Source organism: Sprattus sprattus (assembly GCF_963457725.1).
Source record: "Sprattus sprattus genome assembly, chromosome: 16".
In the NCBI taxonomy this organism is placed as follows: Eukaryota; Metazoa; Chordata; class Actinopteri; order Clupeiformes; family Clupeidae; genus Sprattus; species Sprattus sprattus.
The window spans coordinates 11,180,452-11,202,245 of record NC_137914.1 but is presented as its reverse complement, the minus strand read 5'-3'; the positions used below and the strand labels follow the sequence as shown (position 1 = coordinate 11,202,245).

The following is a 21,794-nucleotide window of genomic DNA, read 5'->3' as shown; positions in this document are numbered from 1 at the left end:
AGGGGTGCAGCTATCCAGATTGTTGATTTTAGCAATATGTTTATGCCAGACAACAAAAGGTAACCATCATCACCTAAATGAATAAAATGCACAGGTGTTGGTAAGAAATCAATTGGCTGTAAGATATCCGACTTTTTGTGCACTAGTGAAACATAAACATCTTAAAAGATAACCTTGCAAGTGTCGCCTTTGACTTCGCCCTCATTGTGCTCGTTCACGCAGATCTTCGGTAGCGCGCTTTGACAAACGCTAATCGCTTTTCTCATCTGCCCCTCCCAGCAGATAGCGCCTCCTCGGAGTTTTCTGTCTGAACCCCGAACAGGCATCATACTCCCTGCAACTCATCTCAACTCCCGAGGTTACGCGTGAGAGAGAGGAGAGACAGCACTGACTACGCGAAGACACTCTCGAAGGTGAGAGTGGATGCTAGCATCCAGTATCCAACCAACCCTAACAGGCTATAGGTGACCGCGGTGTTTGATGTTCGGGGATTAACCAAGAACGTGTTGGAGAGGAGAGTATTGTGCCTTTTTCAGCGAGGGAACTCGTCCCTCAATATGAAATGAAAATGAGGGAGAGGAGTTGATTCGGGTAGTTTACAACTTAAAAAAAAAGGTAAATATTCTAAAGCAATTATCATTGCAGCTAAACATTAGATTAGAAAAAAAACATGGCTTTATTGCTGGATAAAAGTACCCCAGCACTTTTGCTTGTATGGGCATACTGTGTATTGGCTGACACAGTATTTACGAACTTTACCCTGGACAATGAAGTCCATTCGAGTTTCATCCACCGGCGACTGAAGAGTCAGGAGCGGCGAGAGATGCAACGGGAGATTCTGTCTATACTCGGGTTGCCGCACCGACCACGGCCGCACCTCCATGGGAAGCACAACGCAGCGCCGATGTTCATGCTGGACCTTTACAATGCCATGTCCACAGAGGGAGATGAGGATGGCCACTCGTATCCATTCAAGCCTGTCTTCACGACGCAGGGACCGCCAATTGCGACGCTGCAGGACAACAACTTTCTTAACGACGCTGATATGGTTATGAGTTTTGTTAATTTAGGTAGGTCACCTGTATTTCTAAAGATCAGTTTGTATGAACCACACCTTTGCTTTTGATTGAGCTGACCAAACGTTTAAAACATATTTACAAAATATTGGGCTTGTGTCGAAAAGGAACAAGTGGCAAGAGATCACTGTAAAATAATAACAATAACGACGATAACAAAACAGTAGCCTTTGCTGTGCTTGCGCTGCCTTTGGGTCATAGAAAAGCTATTTTTGTACCCTGTTCTTGTTGCGTTTTAGTAGCAAAGTGATGGTGGGATTGAGCCAGACGTGGATGACACTTTTCCCAAAGTAGAAAAGTTTGTTGAAACATCAGACTAGGCTATTTGTCTTGGAGCTTGAGATTCCTTCTCAGTTCTGTGTGTGCCAAATAGCTCGCATATTTCATCTCCGGAATATTTTTTTCCCCGTTGGCCTATTTGATGAGTGATTTTATTAGGCTACTTATCAGAGAGTAGGCTATCCTAACGCAGTAACCTTGGCGTGATTCTCAGTCTCCTGCCCTGGTAAACAAAACTTATAATTGCCCAGTGTAGCAATTTAGTCATTCCAGCAGCTTCGCATTCCGTGCCGACTCTTTTCTCTTCGACAGCTGTGCCAGACGCCAGTTTTCAGGTGTTCGGTCTGTGTAAGAATGACACTTGCAGTCTCCACGAACTCCTTATCTCCGCAAGGAACCTTCGTTAGAGGGAAGATAAAAGTAGGCCTACTCTATCTTAGTGAGTCTAAAGTCCACAGTTGTTTTAAATCATTTGTGGTTGTCAAGGTTTCTTAAAGCATCTGCCTTATCTGCTCTTTTTGGATGTCTCAGATGTCAAACTAAATAAACACAGTCATCACCTGTCATATCATATACTTTAACAACTTTCAATGAAAACATTGCAGTGCAAGGTGTGATATCAGCATGACCAAGAATAAATATGCGCTATAAAGCTTGTCTGTAGCACAAGTGACTAAAGGTAAACTATTCCTTGGTATTATGGCTGCGACATTTGTTTGACCTGTAAAACTTCAAATTACAGAAGGATGTTAGTAGAGAGAGATATGCTTTAAAGGTAGAACTGATGTGGGATTGTAGAGGTGTAAAGAACCGCCAAATCAAGCCTGAACACAAGACATCTGCATGATAGGACAGACCAGAAGATGACTTCAGAACTGCAGCTGATTAATCCTGGAAAGATGATTGTTGGTGTGTTTTGGCAACTGAAAGGGAGGTGACAGTGTTTCCTATTCTGAAATGTGTAATTACTGAGGCAACTGCTGCATTGTGCCTATTTTGAACACTCACTGACACAGATGGATTTGACCACAACTGCTTGCAAAGTCAAGGGCCTCTCTTCTCTCCCAGGCCAGTGCACTATGTGCAGAGAAAAAGAGAGATTCTGAGGTCGGTGAAAGAAGGCATACGATACCAATGTTTTCGTTCCTCTCAAATCTGTGACCCATAAGCCTGACAGTCAATCATAACAACGATGTTTCATATCAGTAAGACAAGAATTTAAAACAGACAGAGGAACACTCGGAACATAGATTCAGTAAGCCCATCAAGGCCCTTTTTTTTTTTTTTTTTTTTTTTAAAGTAAAACATACCTTTTTCAGCTCTGAAAAAATAGTTTCATTTGGTCACTCTGTGTTTGATAAGTGCAGCAAGCTAGCATTTAAGACCAAGGCTGTCAGCAAAGGTCCACTCAAGAAGGCCCCATGTTTTCCTCATGTTCCCAACATATCGAATTATCCATGTCACACGCCAGACTTAAACGGACGTTTGTCTTTGTGATGTCACAGCCGGCTGTAGCGTGTTCCCCAAGAGAGAATAGAGGCTTTGTGGTGCTCCTGTCCGAAAACTCGTGATGCAATCTGATCTGAGGTCTTATTGAATCTGGCAGAAGACGAACTGATTTATAAAACGCTATGGTCAAGAGAGCAAAAACTCATAATCCCAGACAGCAATGTTTATTCCTCCGTTTATCTTATTCATTGGTTTTTGGGGGTCTAATTTGAGATCTCTGTTCTGAAATTACAGGCTGGGACGTTTGTCATTTATTTAAATCACACAATTATAGAGTGGATTTTTTTCCCCCTCTGCAGCTTCATGAATGGCATGTGGAAAGTGTGTGTGTGTGTGTGTGTGTGTGTGTGTGTGTGTGTGTGTGTGTGTGTGTGTGTGTGTGTGTGTGTGTGTGTGTGTGTGTGTGTGTGTGTGTGTGTGTGTGTGTTTGTGTGTGTGTGTGTGTGTGTGTGTGTGTGTGTGTGTGTCTGTTATGCTTCACAGCTGCCTCTTTTTTTCTGAATAAATCTGGGTGGCATTCCCTCCTTTAAATATTATGACAACAGCCCAGTATCTGATTTCATAGATACTCCTGTTAAAAAGCTACAGAAAGAGGCTGAGAGAGAGACAGGCCTTAAAGAGGCTTTGTTTTGCACGACAGGAATTTTCGACAAGTGTTTCGCAAGCGAAAAGCCGAAGAGGTGAAGATGGAGCCTGATACAGTTTATACCAGAGACCTGGGAGGGTTTTTGTGCACCCAGAAGCAGTTTTTTTTGGGGTATTGTCAAAAGATAAAACAGACTTGCAATTTATACAGTGCAAGTTATGACTACATTTATCTGGGCTTTAACAGACCTGTGAAATATTGTCTTTATTGTTAAAGTTTTTTTAGTGCGCTGTGCTCTTCGTATTGAGCAATGAGCCTTGTGTGTCTTTGTGTCAGTTTAACTATGCAGAAGTGGATTTAGACAGTACCTAGTGTGGTGTTAAGAGTTCCTCTCTGAGTGGGTTTTGGTGGTGTTAAAAGTTCCTCTCTTAGTGGGTTTTGGTGGTGTTTTTTTGTGTGCTAAGGGGTGGGTCTCTGTTTTTGGGACCCTTGGGCAAGGGACGCTCTGTCTGAGTCACCTCAGTAAAAAGCCCAGCTGTGCAAATGGCTTACGGCATACATTTAGAATGTAAATGGCACATGCAACACGCTAACATGCGCTGCCACTGAGGGCGTGCACTCAGCGCTCCGGGGTGCAAGAGCAGCCTCTCTCTGACAACTTCTCCACCTTTTGGAAAGATCTACAGCATACTTCTGAAGACAAAGAACATGCTAAGTAGCAAATCTCTCTCTGTTTCTCTCTCTCTCTCTCCATAAATGGTTTAGCTGGCACACTGAAAAATATATATTTGTGGTTTGTCAGCAGGTGATGGTATATGTTATCAACAAATTAAAAAAGCGTCTGTTTTCTTTAACAAATTATATAGTTATTCATACACATGAATTACACGCCTGCTTTCCTTTAATCACATCTTAAGCCATTAGAGTTCACAGCGGTATTCTTTAGTGTTTAGCTTTGTAATATTTACTTCCCACATACACACTCACTCTTTAACCGAGCATGTCGAGACGGGTCTGGGAAGGGGAGAGGTAGGGGGGTGGAATAGGAATGGGGGTGGGGGGCATAGCAAGGCTCTTTACTCTGCCCAGGGTAACATTTAAGGACATCAAGTCACTTGCTTTCATCTGCAATGTGGCAGCCAGGTTTAGCTTCTCTTCTCTTCTCTTCTCCTCTCTTCTCTGTGGCAGACTAGTATTCTCCTGTAAAATATGGTAAATTAGAAAGAAGGCCACGGGAAAGATGGATTACGGGGAGGACAAAGTGACAGGGAGGGAAATTAAGATGCAGAGGGTGGGGGGGCGGTTACCAGTGGAGAGGGGAAGTGGTTCCGAACAAGAGAAACATAGCTGCTCGATTAACCTCTAAACCCACTTTCCCTTCCCCTCACCTATCTTAATAATTGCTCTCTCTCTCTCTCTCTCTCTCTGTCTCTACCTCTATCTATCTTAAAGGCCACAGCCTCCCAGTTTGGCTCCTGTGGTTAACATTAGTCCACACACAGACCCTCCCCGAGGGTTTATCATACATCTACGTTAGTCAGCCGTGCCACCCCTACGGTAGCCACTAACCACTCACCCCTGGAGCTGGCTGATATGGGCTGGACTGAGCTTACCCAATCCAAGCCACTGACTCACAGTAGAAGTGAGGTCACTTATATTTCCCATAACCCCCAGCCCACTGCTAGCAGGTCACGCAGGAGGGAGGATCTGGGAGTGAGTGGATGGTGATTGTCGGTTGGCATGCCCTACCTCTCCTGTTGTGCCCTCACCTTTCACAGCGTCACTCAGCACATTGCAATGCAGACATTTATGAGACTGTTTGCTGTCTGTCGTCTCGTGCCCTTCTCTGTGTTATCAAGAGTGTTAGTCACGCTCTCCTCCTGTGCCCTGGTCTCATGCAATGTTTAATGGGGTAAGCCCAGGTCCATTGTGTATATGGGTGAAAGAGAGCAACAGAGAGGGATGGGATGAAGGGAAAGAGAGATCGAGAGCAAGAGAGAAAGAAAAAGGTATGGGATGAAGGGAAAGAGAGATCGAGAGCAAGAGAGAGAGAGAGAGAGAAAGGTATGGGATGAAGGGAAAGAGAGATAGAGAGCAAGAGAGAGAGAGAGAGAGAGAGAGGGGTATGGAATGAAGGGAAAGAGAGATAGAGAGCAAGATAGAGAGAGATAGGGATGGAATGAAGGGAAAGAGAGATAGAGAGCAAGAGAGAGAGAGAGAGAGGGTGGGAGCAAGATGGGGAGATGGAACAACAGCTCTTGCTCCAAGGCATTTGAGTTATTAAAGCAAACCTAATGGGTCCCGGGGTCGGTAATACTGCTGATTTGAATCAGCTGCCTTACGCTGCAGTCTCAGGGGGAAGCCATTGTAAAATAAAGCGTCGCTTTTGGCACAGCTGTGCACATGCATGAACAAAAAAATGTAAACTCAGACGGAAGAAAAAAAAGTTTCTTCTTGTTGGTCTCCGTTGTGTTTCTTAATGATTTCAGCCAGATGTGTAAGAGACTGCAATAAAAATAATTGAAAAACAAAATTAAACAGTTGAAGCAGTTAGCACCCCCAGTTAGCCCCCCCCCCCCCCTTTTACTCTGCCAACCATTGCTACATGTGTGTCGACTGTGGCTCTTTCCCACTGTAGATTGCATACATTACATGGAGGGAAAATGATGGAGATCAAGTAAGAGAGTGGAAGAGAGTTGCCAAAGGTTGTCCCTTCTCATGTACCTGAACCACAGGGCTCAGTGCAGACAGAGTGAGTCACTTAATTGCTAATCGCACTGGATGTTGTGTAGCTATTGTAGCGCTGCGAGGCATTGTCTGCTCCCCTTCCTCTTTTCCCTGAACCCCAAAACCACCCTACACAGACCCTTGGAGTTACCACCAGTGGGTGTAATGTGTTTGTGTGTCTATGTCGATGTTTGTGTGAGGTAAGAGGCAGGTAAGGGGGGAGGGTTCGGGAGAAGGAGGAAAACACTGTAAATGGAAAACTTGTTTGGGTTTTTATGAGGGGTTGGCATCAAGGCAGCATTGTGCCACACACACAGGTTCTTGCTCCAGAGGGATGGCGTCAGGCCTCTGTCATGACACTGCGAGATGTTAATCTTCGACCGCGGTGGAGAACTGCGCCGTGTCGCCATTACTCATTTGCCTACAGGAAAGAGGCTCGTGTTGGCCATGGTGGTGGTTCGTAGAGTGGTGATGATGTGTTACCCTCATTTGTACAGATAGAATCAGGTTGGTCATGGAACAGTCATGATAGTGGGGAAATCTGGTGGTAAAGACTGTGTCATGTGATGTTGAGGTTTATTGGAACTGGCACCATCACTCTTGATCAGAACTGCAAATATGGCTTTCAATGACATGTTAGGGTTATTGGTATTAGCGCATTAGTGCCCATAAGTCAGTCAACTTTGCTCTTACATGCCCTTAAGCAAATTGCTTCTTGTTTTCTGAAGACCTTTCTTTCTGTTTTGTTTAATTTCTCTGTATTTGCTCTGCCCCCCCCCCCCCCACCCCCTCCTCTGTCTCTCTCTCTCTCTTTTTCTCTCTTTTTTTTCTAGCCCTGTGGAAGGGCCTTCCTTACATTCCAGTCCTCAGCAGGCTGCCCCTGGGACACGGCCAGAGGTTAATACAGATGTTTCTCTACATCTGTGGGCCAAAGCAGCTGTGTGGGGAAACTTTATCTCCTCAAAGTCCACAGATCTCAGCAACTCCCCCCCCTCCTTCTTTTTCTCCTCTTCCCCTCTCTCTCTCCCTGCCCAGTTCACATCGGTCCTCCACCCTGTGCCCCCCCCACACCACACACACACACCCCCCCCCCCCCCCGTGCCTGGTCCTGCTCTCACAGGCCTCCCCACCTCAGCCCCTCCTGTTCTCACCCTACCATACTTACACTGATCCCTGCTGCTTGCGTCCCCAGCATTCTGCCCCATCTAATTAGAGCCCAGTGTCCTCAACAATCGCCTTTACAATACGCCCCAAAACAATCCCCCTACTACCATTTTCCATGCTCTGCTTTCTACATGCAGTATCAGTGATTCCATGTAATGAGTTTCGCGAACCATTCCAAAGCAATCTGTTCCACTTCCACATCAGCTTTCCTTCATATTCTTTGTGTAATTGTACTCTAGAACCTCTGAAGTTGTACTGCCGTGGTCCAGCAGTGTGTCTTACCAGGCGTCATGGTGTTCCAGTTTGCATGCTTCATTCTCCAACTGGCAGTCAAGGCAGAATGCCAAAACTCTTTTAGTCAAATGTCACTGGGTATACTCCAAGCGATGAAAGCAAATTCAGGAGATATACATTTGTCCAGAGATAAAAGGAGTGTTGTGTCATTAAGTTATCAGCGTCAGGGAGAACCACCTCTCTGTTTGCATATAACGACAAGGGCAGTCGACAGGAGCGGAAGTCTTTGACGGTATTTGTTTCCCTTTGTTGAGTCTGATTGTTTCCCCTGGCCTTGACACTTTCAAAGTGATATCTTTTTTCCTCTCCTTTTCGTTTTTGTTTTTCAAGCTCTGGAGTTGCATGATCAGTACTTAACGTGCTAAAATCGGATCCCTGGAGCAAACTCCCTCGCTTTTCTAAGAGAGAAAATAACATTCTGCATGTTCTGTGTGCCAGAAAGGCATTTGAACCTGCCTCCTCTCATTTATTTGGAGGAAATGAACCGAACAGTGTTGCTAAAAAAGTCATCCTCTGGCCCCGGTGTCCCTCTGATGTTTTGAACGTTGTGCAGGGGGCATAGATACTTTGTTACCCACTTGGGTCAGGAGCTGGATGAAGTCACAGTTTGGCAGTCCTCTTGCACGAGTTTAACTGAGATGCTTAAGGGGAAATGGGAGAGCTTTTTTCCAGAAACAACAGAAAAACGATTTTTCTGAATTTTATACAAAAATATATCTATAGCATTTTGAAAAATGTGTGAAAGAATGTGACAGCCAAATGAAATACAACAATTGAAACAACGTGTCTCTACATAGATGGAGCTCTTAGGGAAAAGGGGAGAGGAAACACACAAGAGCGGGAGAGAGAGATTTAGTCTAGACAGGGAGTCTTATACGCAGCGCCCCAGGGATGACTTGGCTCCTGGTTGTGTGCTGTGTCTGTGCAGGTGGGCTGCTGGGGTGAGAGGCAGGTAAGAACACAGAGCTCCGGGAATGCTGAGACCCTCGGCATTACTCTGCTGCCACGGTGATAGCAAATGTCGGCATGACAACAGCATACCCGGAGGAGTCTAAATGCAAGTTTCTGTGCTTAGGCGTTTGTGGAGGCACATGATTTTATAATATGTGTGGGTCCTTGTTTGTATATATTTGTGTGTGTGTGTGTGTGTGTGTGTGTGTGTGTGTGTGTGTGTATGTTTGAAAACACATGCTCTATGTATTTCAACTTTACACACACATATATACACACACTGACACACAATCATACACATTGCACACATCTCTCCTAAGGTGGTGTAGAGTAAAACCTCCCATTATGAGACAGCCCAGATGTGGGCCAGAGCAAAGCCAGCGACCCAGTGACCCGCCGCCGCATTGTTCAAATAAACACAACATCGCCCATTTAGAGCCAACCCCCCCCCCAGCTCCCGCTTGGGCCATGCTGCTGCTGAGTGAGGGGGACCAGAGACCCACCGCACCACCCAGCTGCCAGACCATCAACGACAGGCTGGCACTGAGTGCTGACAGACCTGGGGAGGACACTAGCCTGGCCTGGGATGGGAGAGAGAGCGGACTAATGTAGGGGGGGGGGGCCTGCAGAACCAAATGGAGAAGAAATGGAGATGGAGAGAAACCAGATCCCCATACATACATACACACACACACACACACACGCAGACGCACACACACACACACACACACACACGCAGATGCACACACACACACACACACACACACACACACACACAAACACACACACACACACACACACACACACACACACACTCACACAAGGTTCTTAAACAGATCTCTGTAGCACCCCTGCTTTCCTTCAACACTCTTTGTGACCTCTCAACTCAAATGGCTGGATATGGTTGGATAAACATGGCCAGACATCTACAATAACATATGTGTGTTTACATGATCAATATTAACATATTAAATGTAACCTATGGGTTGCAGTTATACGACATATACAACAGTCACCTCAGTAGCTCTGGTCAGGCCCACATGAGATGGCAATGAGGCAGTCCTGTAATGCCTTACAGATTTCTAGAAAGACCAGGGAGAGCCAAATCAAAGCTTGTTAAAGTTCAGTAACAACTGTACGCTACAGCTTTTTATGACAAGAGCTGAAAAATGATGCCAATTTAGTGTGAAATATGGATTTGATGTGGCAATTTTTATTTTCAGTTTATTTGGGAAAGACTCCAGCCGCAGGCTTGGAGTGGCACAGGAATTCCTCACCGAAAATTTCATTTATTTTTAAAGGGGCTGGATCTAATTAAACTAAATAAACAACAAGCTCTTAAAACTGAGGGCACTCTTAATGTGTTACCATCAGTGTTGGCACACATGTTTATATGTGTGAAAGAGAGAGTGTGTGTGTGTGTGTGTGTGTGTGTGTGTGTATTGTGTATATGAGTGTGTGAGAGAGAGAGAGCGTGGGTAGCCACACAGGTGTTTGTGTGAGTTTGTGAGTATATGTGTATTTCTGTTTGTGTAATGATGTGTATACTTAAATGTATGTTTGTGCATCTGGACGTGTAAGTTCATGTGTGTGTGTAAGAGTGTGTGTGTGTGTGTTGTGAGAGGGATAAATTATGAAAACATTTACGTAGACAGCGTGAACTCTCCTGAGGCCTATAATAAGAGGTGGCTTGGCTGGTGCTCAGTGGGCGGGGCCAAGGCAGCGGACTGCTAAATTAGAGATGGGAGAATCGGAAAAGGGAAGAGAGGAGAGCCAGGCGGCCAGACGAGACTAACAGACATCTGGGGCCGTGGTCATAAAGCCTCTCAGCACAGCAACACTGACCCAGGTTCAGATTGCTCAGGCCTCCAGCCTCATTCGTTAGGATCATCAAAAGCCCCCCGACGGATCCCAGACCAGCACTATGGCTTGTGCTCCACATTCAGCTCTGTCCGCCCAAGAGAGAGAGGGGTGCATTAACTCACTGAGCTCTCTTGACTGTTTGCTCAGATTGTATCCCACATTCAATCATCTCCACCATTCAGCACCATGTCAATTTGACTTCCATAACAGTCACTCAGGCGTGCGGTGGAGCGTAGCCGAAGCCTCTTTACGGCCGGAAGCTGCCCGAACGATCGAGGAGGAAGGAGTGAAAGAGGTGTTCGGAAGGGCCAGACACACACTGAATCTCCAAGATTAACAGCCTCGAGTGCAAACGCTCAATGCCCTTACCAGCAATTACCATTTTTGTATGCACACAACCCACGCACAGACGGACACAAATGCACACAAACACACATTCACACAAGCATGCACATGCTCACACACACACACACAAAGGCATGCACACACACACACACACACACACACACACATATTCAAGGCTTGTTTTCCAGAACTTAATTGCCCTGCCATTTTTGTGCTGCCTCCTCTGACCCGCCAGAGCCAGTGAGAATTGTGAGGCGTTAAAAAAATATAAATACATCACCGAGCACTGATGTCATCATCTGTCGCCAGTGGGCAGGAAGTGTTCTAACGCGGTTATCACTCTGCAGCGGGCAGTTAGCCGTTACTTAGCAGAGGCCAAGGACAAACATTGAGCAATCCTGCCTGCCTCTCTTTTTCGGTCCGTCTTCTTTTCTTTCTCTTTTTTTCTTTCTTTCTCGGCTGCTCTCTCTATCATCTTGTTTGTTTATTTGTTTATTTGTTAATTTATTTAATATTTAAAATGTTTTTTTTTTCCTTATAGTTTCTATCTATCATATTCATCCATACTCTCATTAACACGCTCACATGCAAAAATGCAGGCATGCAGACACACACGCACATGCTCTCTTTCTCTCGCACTCTTTCATTTATACACATTTGCACACTCACACTCTTCTTTCCGTTTGTTTTCTGCTCACCTCTCTTTTTTTCTGGTGATGGAGAATGAGCGAGGAAAGAATGAGGCATGCTGTTATTTTGGTGAGGTTTGTTGCGTGCTTTGTGTTGGTGGGGGATCTGGAGGCCCGATGGCTCAGGAGATTGTTGTTGGAGGTTGGATGTTTGAAACTGTCGCCTTGGTAATCGCACAACTGTCACATGTCGTGAGAGTCAGAGCGGCAAACAGTGTTCTGCATATCCAGATGGTCTTCTCTCATGCGCATTCTCACTCAACATCTTGCTTTCTGGCTTACTCATATTTTCTGCCATATGCGTAGATTCATACACAGAGAACAAGCGCCTGTGTAAACACATGCAACAATGCATTTGTTTCTGGCGTGCTTTTTGTCTCTGCCTCCTGGAAAAGTGTCCAGAAAGGAAGGTGGGCCTCTCAGAGTTGTGGTGGGGGGGGGGTGGGGGGGGATCAGGGGTGATCTGCCCCCCTGCGGGTGGGCGGAAGCCAGCAGGTGGGCCGAGGCAGGGGCCCGTGCGGTGTGAGCGCACAGGACAGACACATGCACTAATTTGCCGTGTCACCTTGGACTGTTTCTCGACCCACACTGACGGAGGTGTTGGGGAGGTGCTTGAGATCCCGCCTCCCGATTTCTGTGTCCCTCTCCTGTTCTCCCTCTCTCACCCTCTCTCTCTCATTCTCTATCACTGCATCCTGCCAGACCTAAACCTCAGCCACCCCCCCCCCCCCCCACCCCCACCCCCACCCCGCACCCCCATGCAACCACTGCCTTTCACACAGCCAGGACAGAACTTGGAGAGCGGGAAAAAAGAAAGAAAGAGAGCGCTAAAGAGGAACAGGGTGAAGGAGAGAGAGGTGTCACTGATGTCTGTCTGAGGCACCGAGGCCTGAGGTCGTCTTGAAAGGACGCAGGCACGCAGCTGTCTCTCAGCGCCCAGGCAGGGCTGCGTCATTCCCCTCCCAGGCCACGTCTCTGTATGGGATTGGCCAGGGAGGTTTGGAACGGAGACGTGAGCGGTCAGGGAGCGGTTGGGCCGTCTCGATCCCAGCCTCGCTGTGTGCTTGTGGGGAGGAAACGCAGATGGCGTGCTGCTTTAGAGCCGGAGAGTACCTTTATTGTGGCCGGAGCACGTGTGTGTGATAAATCTGGAGCCAGATTGAGCGGTTTGGGTATGCGCCCTCCCGCGAGGTCATTCTCTTTGAAGATTGATTAGGGTGCCGGATATTTGTGGTACAGTAGTTGTGTGGCCTGGACTTTTTTCAATCACTCTGGGAATATTGCATATTTAAATGCTTTTATTTGGACACTCACTCTCACTCGAACATGTAAACACACACATAAACACATATCCAGCTACACAGTTCATTATAACATTTTCATCACACACACACACAAACACACACACACGCACGCACACACACACACACACACACACACACACACACACACACACACACACACACACACACACACACAGTCAAATGTAAAACACATGCATGCACATGTGCTAGCAGATGTTTTATCCTTTTTTCTTCACTCTGAATCCAACTCAAATACCCACCAGGGAAACATCCTGCACATCACATGAGCAGGTGTCCTTTTGATTTTGTGCAGTGTGATGGGTGCCTCCCATTCCTTTATTCTCTAGTCACAAACACAATCACACACAGCTGAGGCACTGATCCTTTAATGCCTCATAAGTGTACATTTATGTCTTTTTTTATTTTTGAAGTGTGCTGTGGGTATATACAGTATGTATATGTTAACGGTAGCCAGCAGGTACAGTTACATACTATATCCTCTCCATGAAAGAAGGTGGGTGTGTGTGTGAGAGAATGTGTGTGGATCACAAGGTAGTTGTGATCCAAGTGGTGTACGCAGCTGCTGTAGCAGTAGGTCATTCCATTGGAGAGCATGAAAACATTTACCTTAAGGGGACTACAGTGACAGACTGAGGTACACACAGAGAGGTGCTGAAATACCCCACTCCTGGTATAAGTGCCAATGTGTATGAGTCTGTGTGTGTGTGTGTGTGTGTGTGTGTGTGTGTGTGTGTGTGTGTGTGTGTGTGTGTGTGTGTGTGTGTGTGTGTGTGTGTGTGTGTGTGTGTGTGTGTGTGTGTGTGAGAGAGCAAGCAAGTCAGTGTTTTGAATGATAAATGTTTGCAAGTGTGTATTGCATTTTGTGTGTATTTTTGTGTGTATATTTGCATTGAGGTGTGTGTGTGTGTGATTGTATCCGGGGCTGGGCCTGAGACAGAGGAAAAAGCGAGTGAGGTTGGAAATGGGCAGCATTTCAGATGCCTGTGGATAGAGTTTCCTTGGCTGCCCCTTTTAATGCCCACTGCTGCTCCCCTCCTGGTGCTCCCTCTGTTTGTTTAACACAGGTAGGGCCACCACTCTGATGGCCACTCGCTTCCTCCCAGAGGAAGTCATAAATGTGCCCGCTTTCATTTAACTGCACCCTGCCCCACTTCTAATTACTGCCAGAGAAAGAGAGAGAGGGGGGAGGTTGAAAGAGGAAAAGAGGAAAAGAGAAAGAGCAGTGAGAGGGAGTGAGTGATAGAGGGAACTGTGAGAGGTAAAGAGAAAGAGCAGTGAGAGGATAGAGGGAACTGTGTGTGAGAGAAAGACAATGATACTGTATGTACTCACTCATTTGATGTGCTCTCATTTGGCATACTCTTGCACCTCACAGTCACCTCACATTCAGTTTCACTTGCTGGAAGAGAGAGAGTCTCTCACAGGAGAGGATTTCAGGATTAGATTCTGTTCATGTGGGCCTTGGGTTATCATCCCCTTCAAAGAAGGCTACTCCATTTTTTTTCAGTTAACTCCATGTAATTTTTCCTTTCCTCTATGTCTAATGGACTGGACAGTTCTTTTTAAAAATGCTGTTTTACATCAGTAGTCAAAAGCAAACACTAATAAAGTGGAGGAGCAGTGCAGAACATGGAAACAAAGAACAAAGAAGAGAAAGAAGAAGAGACTGGAAAGGGTTAGTTGGAGACGTGTGCAGTTGCAGCCAGCTGTTCACAGTCCAGTAGATAAAGGCCTCCTAGTGCAGAGGGGCGGACTGCAAGATTAAGGGCCTGGTGGTTCTCTTAGCGACATGGGGTAGGAGAGTGGGGCTGTCCGCGGGGCTGGTGCACCTGTGCTGGGTCTGGTCTGGAGCGTGAGGGCCTGAGGTGCTGGGGAGGAAGTGAGAGGGCCCCTGGGAGGGCCTGCAGCCTGATGTCTGGGGAGGTGAAGCAGGCTTCCCCGTGTCATCACCGCCTCTGCACTCTGATACCGCTGCTTTATTTACGAGCCAGCGCCATAGAGAGGGAGGAGAGGGAAGTCCTGTTCCAGCAATCTGCTCACCAGCATCCAGTGTGTAGGCGCCTGTGTGTGTGTGTGTGCGTGTCTGTGTATCTGTGTGTGTGTCTGTGTGCCTGTGTGTGTGTGTGTCTGTGTACGTGTGTGTGTGTGTGTCTGTGTGTGTGTGTCTGTGTGTGTGTGTGTGTCTGTGTCGTGTGTGTGTGTGTGTGTGTGTGTGTGTGTGTGTGTGTGTGTGTGCGTGTGTGTGTGTGTGTGTGTGTGTACATGTTGCTGTGCACTTGTATATTTTGGTGTTGGCTCATATGCCCTCAGTGTTTGTGCAGTGTGTGTGTATTTGATTGTGTATGAGTGCCTGTTTTATCCTCTAAGTCGTCCCCTCTGAAAAGTATTTGTGTTTGTTATCCACTGCCTTCATGTGTACATTTGTATGTGTTGGTGTGTGTGTGTTTATCTTTGTGTAGTTGGCTGAGTTTTCGTGTCATCCACTCATAAGGCTCATAGTGGTGAGGTGACCTCACATGTGCACTTGAACAACAAGGCCAACAGGACACCAAGCCATTTGCAATTCTGCCAGCTCAGCTGTGTGCAGACAAATACAAATACACTCGCACATGCAGAGATGCACACTCGAACACACACACACACACACACACACAGAGATGTATTCACGCACATGCAATTACATAAACACACACACAAACCAAACATAAACACACACACACTCATATAAAATTGCGCAAATATTCCGCAAATATTTTTTTTAGCCAAATCAGCTCTGGAGAAGAGTGCCAGAGCTCTCTAAGAACAGGTAACCAGCCTGATATACAGCCGCAATAACAAGCAGAGCGGCCAACATACCAGCACTACCATAAAAGACTCCACCTGACCCTCGAACCTTGGAAGGGAGCCGCTCCGGGAGGGAGGTGAGGTGGCATGGAGGGCTGTCTGTCAGGAGAGGAGAGCTCTTAAAGACGTTTCAGGGGCACATGTCTGAGCAGCGGGAGTAGCAGCAAGGCTGTGACCACGTGGTGCCCGGCGGCCATTAAACACTACCGTAGAGAAATGGAAAAGCACTTACACCACCCCAGAATGCTGCGTTTGATCTTCCATTCCGGCAGACAAAGAGAGGGAGAGCGAGGGAGGAAGGGAGGAGAGAGAGAGGGGGGAAAGAGGGAGTCTAGTAAAAGTCAGCTGCGCTTGCTTTGATGCTGTGGGGAAACGCGTGTTCCAGGATGGAGTCACGGTTCTGGGAGTGTGGGGAGAGAAGGTGGAGCGAAAGAAAGAGAGATAAAGAGAGACATATAAAGAGTTAGTTATCAGGAGGAGAGAGCTAACACACAACACAATACCATGAAATTGAACCAGACAAACCTGTCAAGAAGACCCTCATGTTCATCCCCCCCACTCAACTTTAATAAACTGGTTTTTATGAACAGGAATTGCAGTTGTTCCAGTAAGGAAACAAGGGCACTGTTGAATGAGCGCCGTCACAGCCTCACCTGTATCCAGTGCTTAGGGGGGGGGCTATGTGGTCCGCAGGTGTTATTCCGAGATGGGCAAAAGATCACTCCCCAGGGGCCCCTGACCACAGAGAGAGAAGAGCTTGTCAGGCAGATAAAGTAGAGACAGTGTCCTTGTGCAGGGGCTGGGGGCCAGTGCTCTGAAAGCTCCCATTCTGCAGGAGAGAGGGGAGAGGGGGGCAGAGTCACAGGTGCTCTGGTGTTGAGATGCTGGGGAGGTTTTGGGGGTGGTGGTGGAGTGGTCGGTTGGAGGTATGAGGGGATGAGTTGCAGTGGTCTGCTGTGAGGGTGCTCCTGAGTGAAAACGGTGGGCAAACAATGCGAACGGTCTGGGAAGCTCCGGACAATGTGCGCTGGAATGGCCCTCTGCTAATCACCAACAGAAACCCGGCCCGCGCTGAAGAGTAATTAGATCCATGCTCTTTCCCTCAGTGCACACACACTTGCATGGACAGTGGGGCCATTGTGTGTTCTGCACACAGCAATAGTGTATGTGTGTGTGTGTGTGTGTGTGTGTGTGTGTGTGTGTGTAGGAGAAAAAGGACATGAGAGAATGAAAGGGAAAGAGTGAATAAAAGAAGTGAGGAAAAAGTGAAGAAAATAGAGGCGATCTACGGCACCACAGATGGATAGGAAAGAGTGAATGAGAAGAGGGAGAAAGTCATCGGCAAAGGGAGCAAAGGCTAGAGAGGGAGTTGGAGACGAGACAGATTTACAATGTGACAAGTTACAGCACAGAGAGAGTGGTGGGACAGAGTTAAGCAGTTAATGTCCCTCCACTTCTATTTACATTTTTACGCCACTCTCAATCACGGTCACTCATTCAGCACTGTGGTCAACTGGGAGGACAGTTGGCCACTCTCTGTTCTCTGCCTGTGCAGCGCAGGAGTGGAAGTGTCAACAAGGCGTTCTTTGTCTCTGCGTCTGTGTCCGACTGCGAGGCCTTGGCCGTGATAGAGAGCTGGCAGAGAAGCCAAAGCTGTGCAGAGTTCAAGGGCCACGTGATGAACCCCCCCGGTGGGGAAAGCTCACTGGCCAATCAGCCCGTCGCTGAAAGAAAGAGGATCGAGTAGAAAAAGGACGGTTAGTGTCAATAAATGAGAGACGGCACAGAAATGTGTGATCCAGAGACATCCAGAGAGTGAGACATCATGATCCAGAGAGGGAGACATCCAGAGAGTGAGACATCATGATCCAGAGAGGGAGACATCCAGAGAGTGAGACATCATGATCCAGAGAGGGAGACATCCAGAGAGTGAGACATCATGATCCAGAGAGGGAGACATCCAGAGAGTGAGACATCCAGAGAGGGAGACATCCAGAGAGTGAGACATCCAGAGAGTGAGACATCATTATCCAGAGAGGGAGACATCCAGAGAGTGAGACATCATGATCCAGAGAGGGAGACATCCAGAGAGTGAGACATCATGATCCAGAGAGGGAGACATTCAGAGAGTGAGACATCATGATTCAGAGAGGGAGACATCCAGAGAGTGAGACATCATGATCCAGAGAGGGACACATCCAGAGAGTGAGACATCCAGAGAGTGAGACATCATGATCCAGAGAGGGAGACATCCAGAGAGTGAGACATCCAGAGAGTGAGAAATCATGATCCAGAGAGGGAGACATCCAGAGAGTGAGACATCATGATTCAGAGAGGGAGACATCCAGAGAGTGAGACATCATGATCCAGAGAGGGAGACATCCAGAGAGTGAGACATCATGATCCAGAGAGGGAGACATCCAGAGAGTGAGACATCCAGAGAGTGAGACATCATGATCCAGAGAGGGAGACATCCAGAGAGTGAGACATCATCTGTCATGCATCTTTGCATGGCCAGCTGTCCCAGTAATTGTCCTGAGTGCACTGACTAGAGGGATGTCCCCTCCGAGGCTGAGAGCAGAGGAAGACATCCGCATGAGATAGAGTGGTAGGGCAGTGCTCAGAGCACTGGGTGTGGTTCAGGCCTGTGGACCGCAGCACTGGGCTTGGCTGCAGAGGTCAGCACTTGTAGAGGAACACTCACAACACGAAATGGGACCGTGTTTCCATGGTGCTATGATCACAAGACGCTAGTGGGAGTTGTCACGCTGAATCGTTTTTCAGAGCTGCGACAGCTTTTGGGAAGCCAAAAAATATTTGTATGTGGTCAACTCAATTTAATGTGTTGAAGCCTTTCATTGAAATAGCTGTAGTGTTTCTCTCAGTACCTCCTGTGGACTCTGTGACAGGGATAACCGTTCCCAGCTCGGACCTCCTGGACCTAGTTTTTTTTTGCGAAGGTGAATGCTTTGCTCTTCAGGGGCAAGGAGCTCATGGCCATGAAACCCCACAGGAGGCCGAGACGTCCTGCAGAATAGAGAACTCAGGGCAGGATATGACAAACACCGGGGGTTAAGTTAACTAAACTGGGGTTAAGGGTCAACAGAGGGGATTAGGGGTGAGGGGGCGATGAGTCTGAGTGCTATCGAATGGGAGGCAAAAACAGATCCGGTCTGAAGGGAGGGCGGGAGATGAGACAGTGATCCCTGCTGTGTGTTGAGGAGGGCTGGGAAAAATGTGTGTGTTGTGGTGGCGTGTGTTCTGGATCGGCGAGCTTGTTGTGTGTTTGGAAAAAGCAAGGGTTGTAAAAGTGTGGGTTCCCCCTCTTTTTTGGGAAATATGACAGGATGGTGCAGTTCGGTTCGCTGTGTATGCGTGTGTGTGTGTGTGTGTGTGTGTGTGTGTGATGGACGCAGGGGAGGTTGTGCTCTGTGAAGCGAGCAAGCTCCACCTCATGTGGTCCAGATGAGAGGCCGAGTAGTCAATTCTCTCTGGTTCCCCAAGAGCGAGCGTGAAGCAGCTAGAGTGCGAGAGAGAGCCATAAAGCTGTCTGTGGATCCATGTCTAAATCAATTTAAAGATTTCACACGTTCTCTCCTGGGGTGTGTTCTCAATTTATCACAGCAAACATCTTTATTATCCCCTGGAACAAGTCTGACTGTCTTTCAGTGTGTGTGTGTGTGTGTGTTTGTCTGAGTAAGTGTGTATGTGTGCCTTCTCAGAATCAATCGCTTATCTAGAGAACATTTCAGAGTCCACCCCTAGGGTTGCCTGGATTGCTGGGATCTGTTGACCTTTTTCTCATGCGGTGTCCAACAGCTGAACATGGCAGCGTGTTTGAGCCTTGTGGTCGTCCCTTTGGTAAAAGCCTGTCTGTCTTGCCTCTCCCTCAGTGGAACATGATAAAGAGTTCATGCCTGTGCGTCGGCACCACCGGGAATTCCGCTTTGACTTGGCCAGGATTCCAGAGGGCGAGGCGGTCACAGCCGCTGAGTTCCGCATCTACAAGGACTTCATCCAGGAGCGCTTCGACAACGAGACCTTCCGCATCAGCGTCTACCAGGTGCTGGAGGAGCACTCTGACAGGTGAGATGCACACAGAACCACACACGTATGCACACGCACACGCACACACACATGCACATGAGCACACACACACACACACACACAAACACACAAACACACACACACACACACACACACACACACACACACACACACACACACACACAGATCATATCAGAAAATGTAAAAATTAAACACTTTGGCAAAGGTATGGTTCAGTCTTCCAGAGAGCTGGAACTCAAGGGATGAAGTCATCAGGCCTGTCCCTGCTTTTAACTTTTTTCGCTTTTTGGATTTTTTTGTTTGAATTCAGAACTCTGGATATTTCTGTACCTTTTCCACATTGAATGTGCAGACTGTGCTCAAGTGCAAGAATGTGAATTAATCAGCAACGGTCATTTATGTGCAGAGAGCACATAGATGGGGAGGTCATAACTGCAGTGGGCCACCTGCTCCATATCTCCATGCCATCATCTTCTCATGTTCACGTCCATTAGTGTAACCCTGTCCCCCTTGCTCCACAGCACAGGGCATAGGGAGACTTGAGGGAACCCTTCCTCAGAAAGACTCCCAGGCTTCTACTGCCACTGGCATCACTCACAGGCTTGTGGTGGTATGCACAGGTTTTTAACTGGAACCTGGGGTAGGGGTAGGGGCAGGGGGAGGGGCAGGGGGTATGAGTGTCTCAAATTTGTGTTTGTTCTGTCAGGGTAAACTCTTCGTCAGCCAGTTTGTGGTGAGGTGTCGGTCAGCATGTCGGACGCACAGGGACTCCGAACCCCGGCTCTTTTAGCCACTTTGTGTTTTCCTTTTTCTGCCGCTGTCGTTCCTCCTCTCAAAGAACCGCTTGTGTACCACAGACGACTACCCCCGGCTGCCCTGTCGGAACCTTCCAGAGGGCGTGTGTAACTCACACCGGGGGCTGCAGCTTTGGAGCTGTCCGCCCCTCCCCGTCGGTACCCTTTTCCTCCCGTCTCTGTTCCGCCAGACCCCTCATGGAGGCTAGTGTTGCCCCTGGAAGAGGCACAGGAACAACACGTGCTTTTGTCCTCTCCCCAGAGAAAGAGGGAGAGAGAGAGAAGGAATGGAGAGAGGGAGGGAGAGCTGAGTTAAATGAATACATAAATGAACTAAAGGGATTGAATGCATACAAGGCAAAAGGAGAAAACAGAGTCTCCTTCTAGAGTCTTTTCCTGTGTACCAGGTGTGTGTGGCAGCTGCGTTAAAGGTGAACTGGGGAGGGCTTTGATTCCTGGGCTGCAGCCTCCTGGTCCAGAGGGGGGGTGGGAGTGTGGGCTTTGTGCCAGAGTCGGCCTCTGTAGTCCACTGATGCTCAGGGCTTTGGGGAAGCTCCAGGATGGATTGCACTGATGGAAGGGCTCATCCCACAAGGGCTTCTACAGACTCTTTATTTTCCTCCCTAGTCTGTCTTTTCATCCCCTCTTCGTAGCTTGTTGTTTCTTAAAAGTCTCCCTGCGTTTCTTCACTCACTCTCCCGCTCTCATTCCCACAGTCACTTGATTAACTCAGTCACTCCATCATTCTCTTTTTCTCTCTCCACATATTTACTCTTTTTCACTCCCCCCTTCTCTTTCTCTATCTCTCTCTCTTTCTCTCTGTCTCTCTCTCTCTCTCTCCTGCTAAATTCCTGCTGGTGATTTACGGCAGGGCCACTTGTTCTCTGGGAGACCAACAGCCGTTTATAAAGCCATTATTATCAATTAAGGAAATGAAGTGCTCCCCTGGGCCTTACCATCTGGAGCCCTCTTTCCTCCTGCCACCTTCTCTCTCTTTCACTCTCTTTCACTCTCTCTCTTTCACTCTCTTTCACTCTCTCTCTTTCCTCAGCCTTTTGGTGGGGAGGAGAAGGATATTCTGTCTTTTCCATTATCGAGGGTTTTTGTTTTCTATGTGCTCTCTAAATTGTTGGCTGCTTTCTCTCCATCATTCCTTTCCCTCTATACCCTCTCTAGCCTCTGCTCCAAGATGCTTTTGTATTTGCATTATTTTCTTGCTGTTATTGCATGTAATAGAGTCCACCCAGCGTCCCACCTGGTGTAGGATACTGCATGAGTTT

The 21,794-nt window shown here is 47.5% G+C and overlaps 1 protein-coding gene across 1 annotated transcript in view; it reads left to right on the top strand.

Moving 5' to 3' along the window:
• Positions 1 to 670: 670 nt before the first annotated feature.
• bmp7b (bone morphogenetic protein 7b) overlaps positions 671 to 21,794 on the top strand; it is a gene marked incomplete at both ends in the record, with an annotated part of 28,168 nt that continues 7,044 nt past the window's right edge. Inside the window, 2 exons of the mRNA XM_080854099.1 lie at positions 671 to 1,070; positions 19,546 to 19,738. Coding sequence (XP_080710225.1) covers positions 671 to 1,070; positions 19,546 to 19,738 — 593 coding nt within the window. The remainder of the gene's footprint in view (positions 1,071 to 19,545; positions 19,739 to 21,794) is intronic.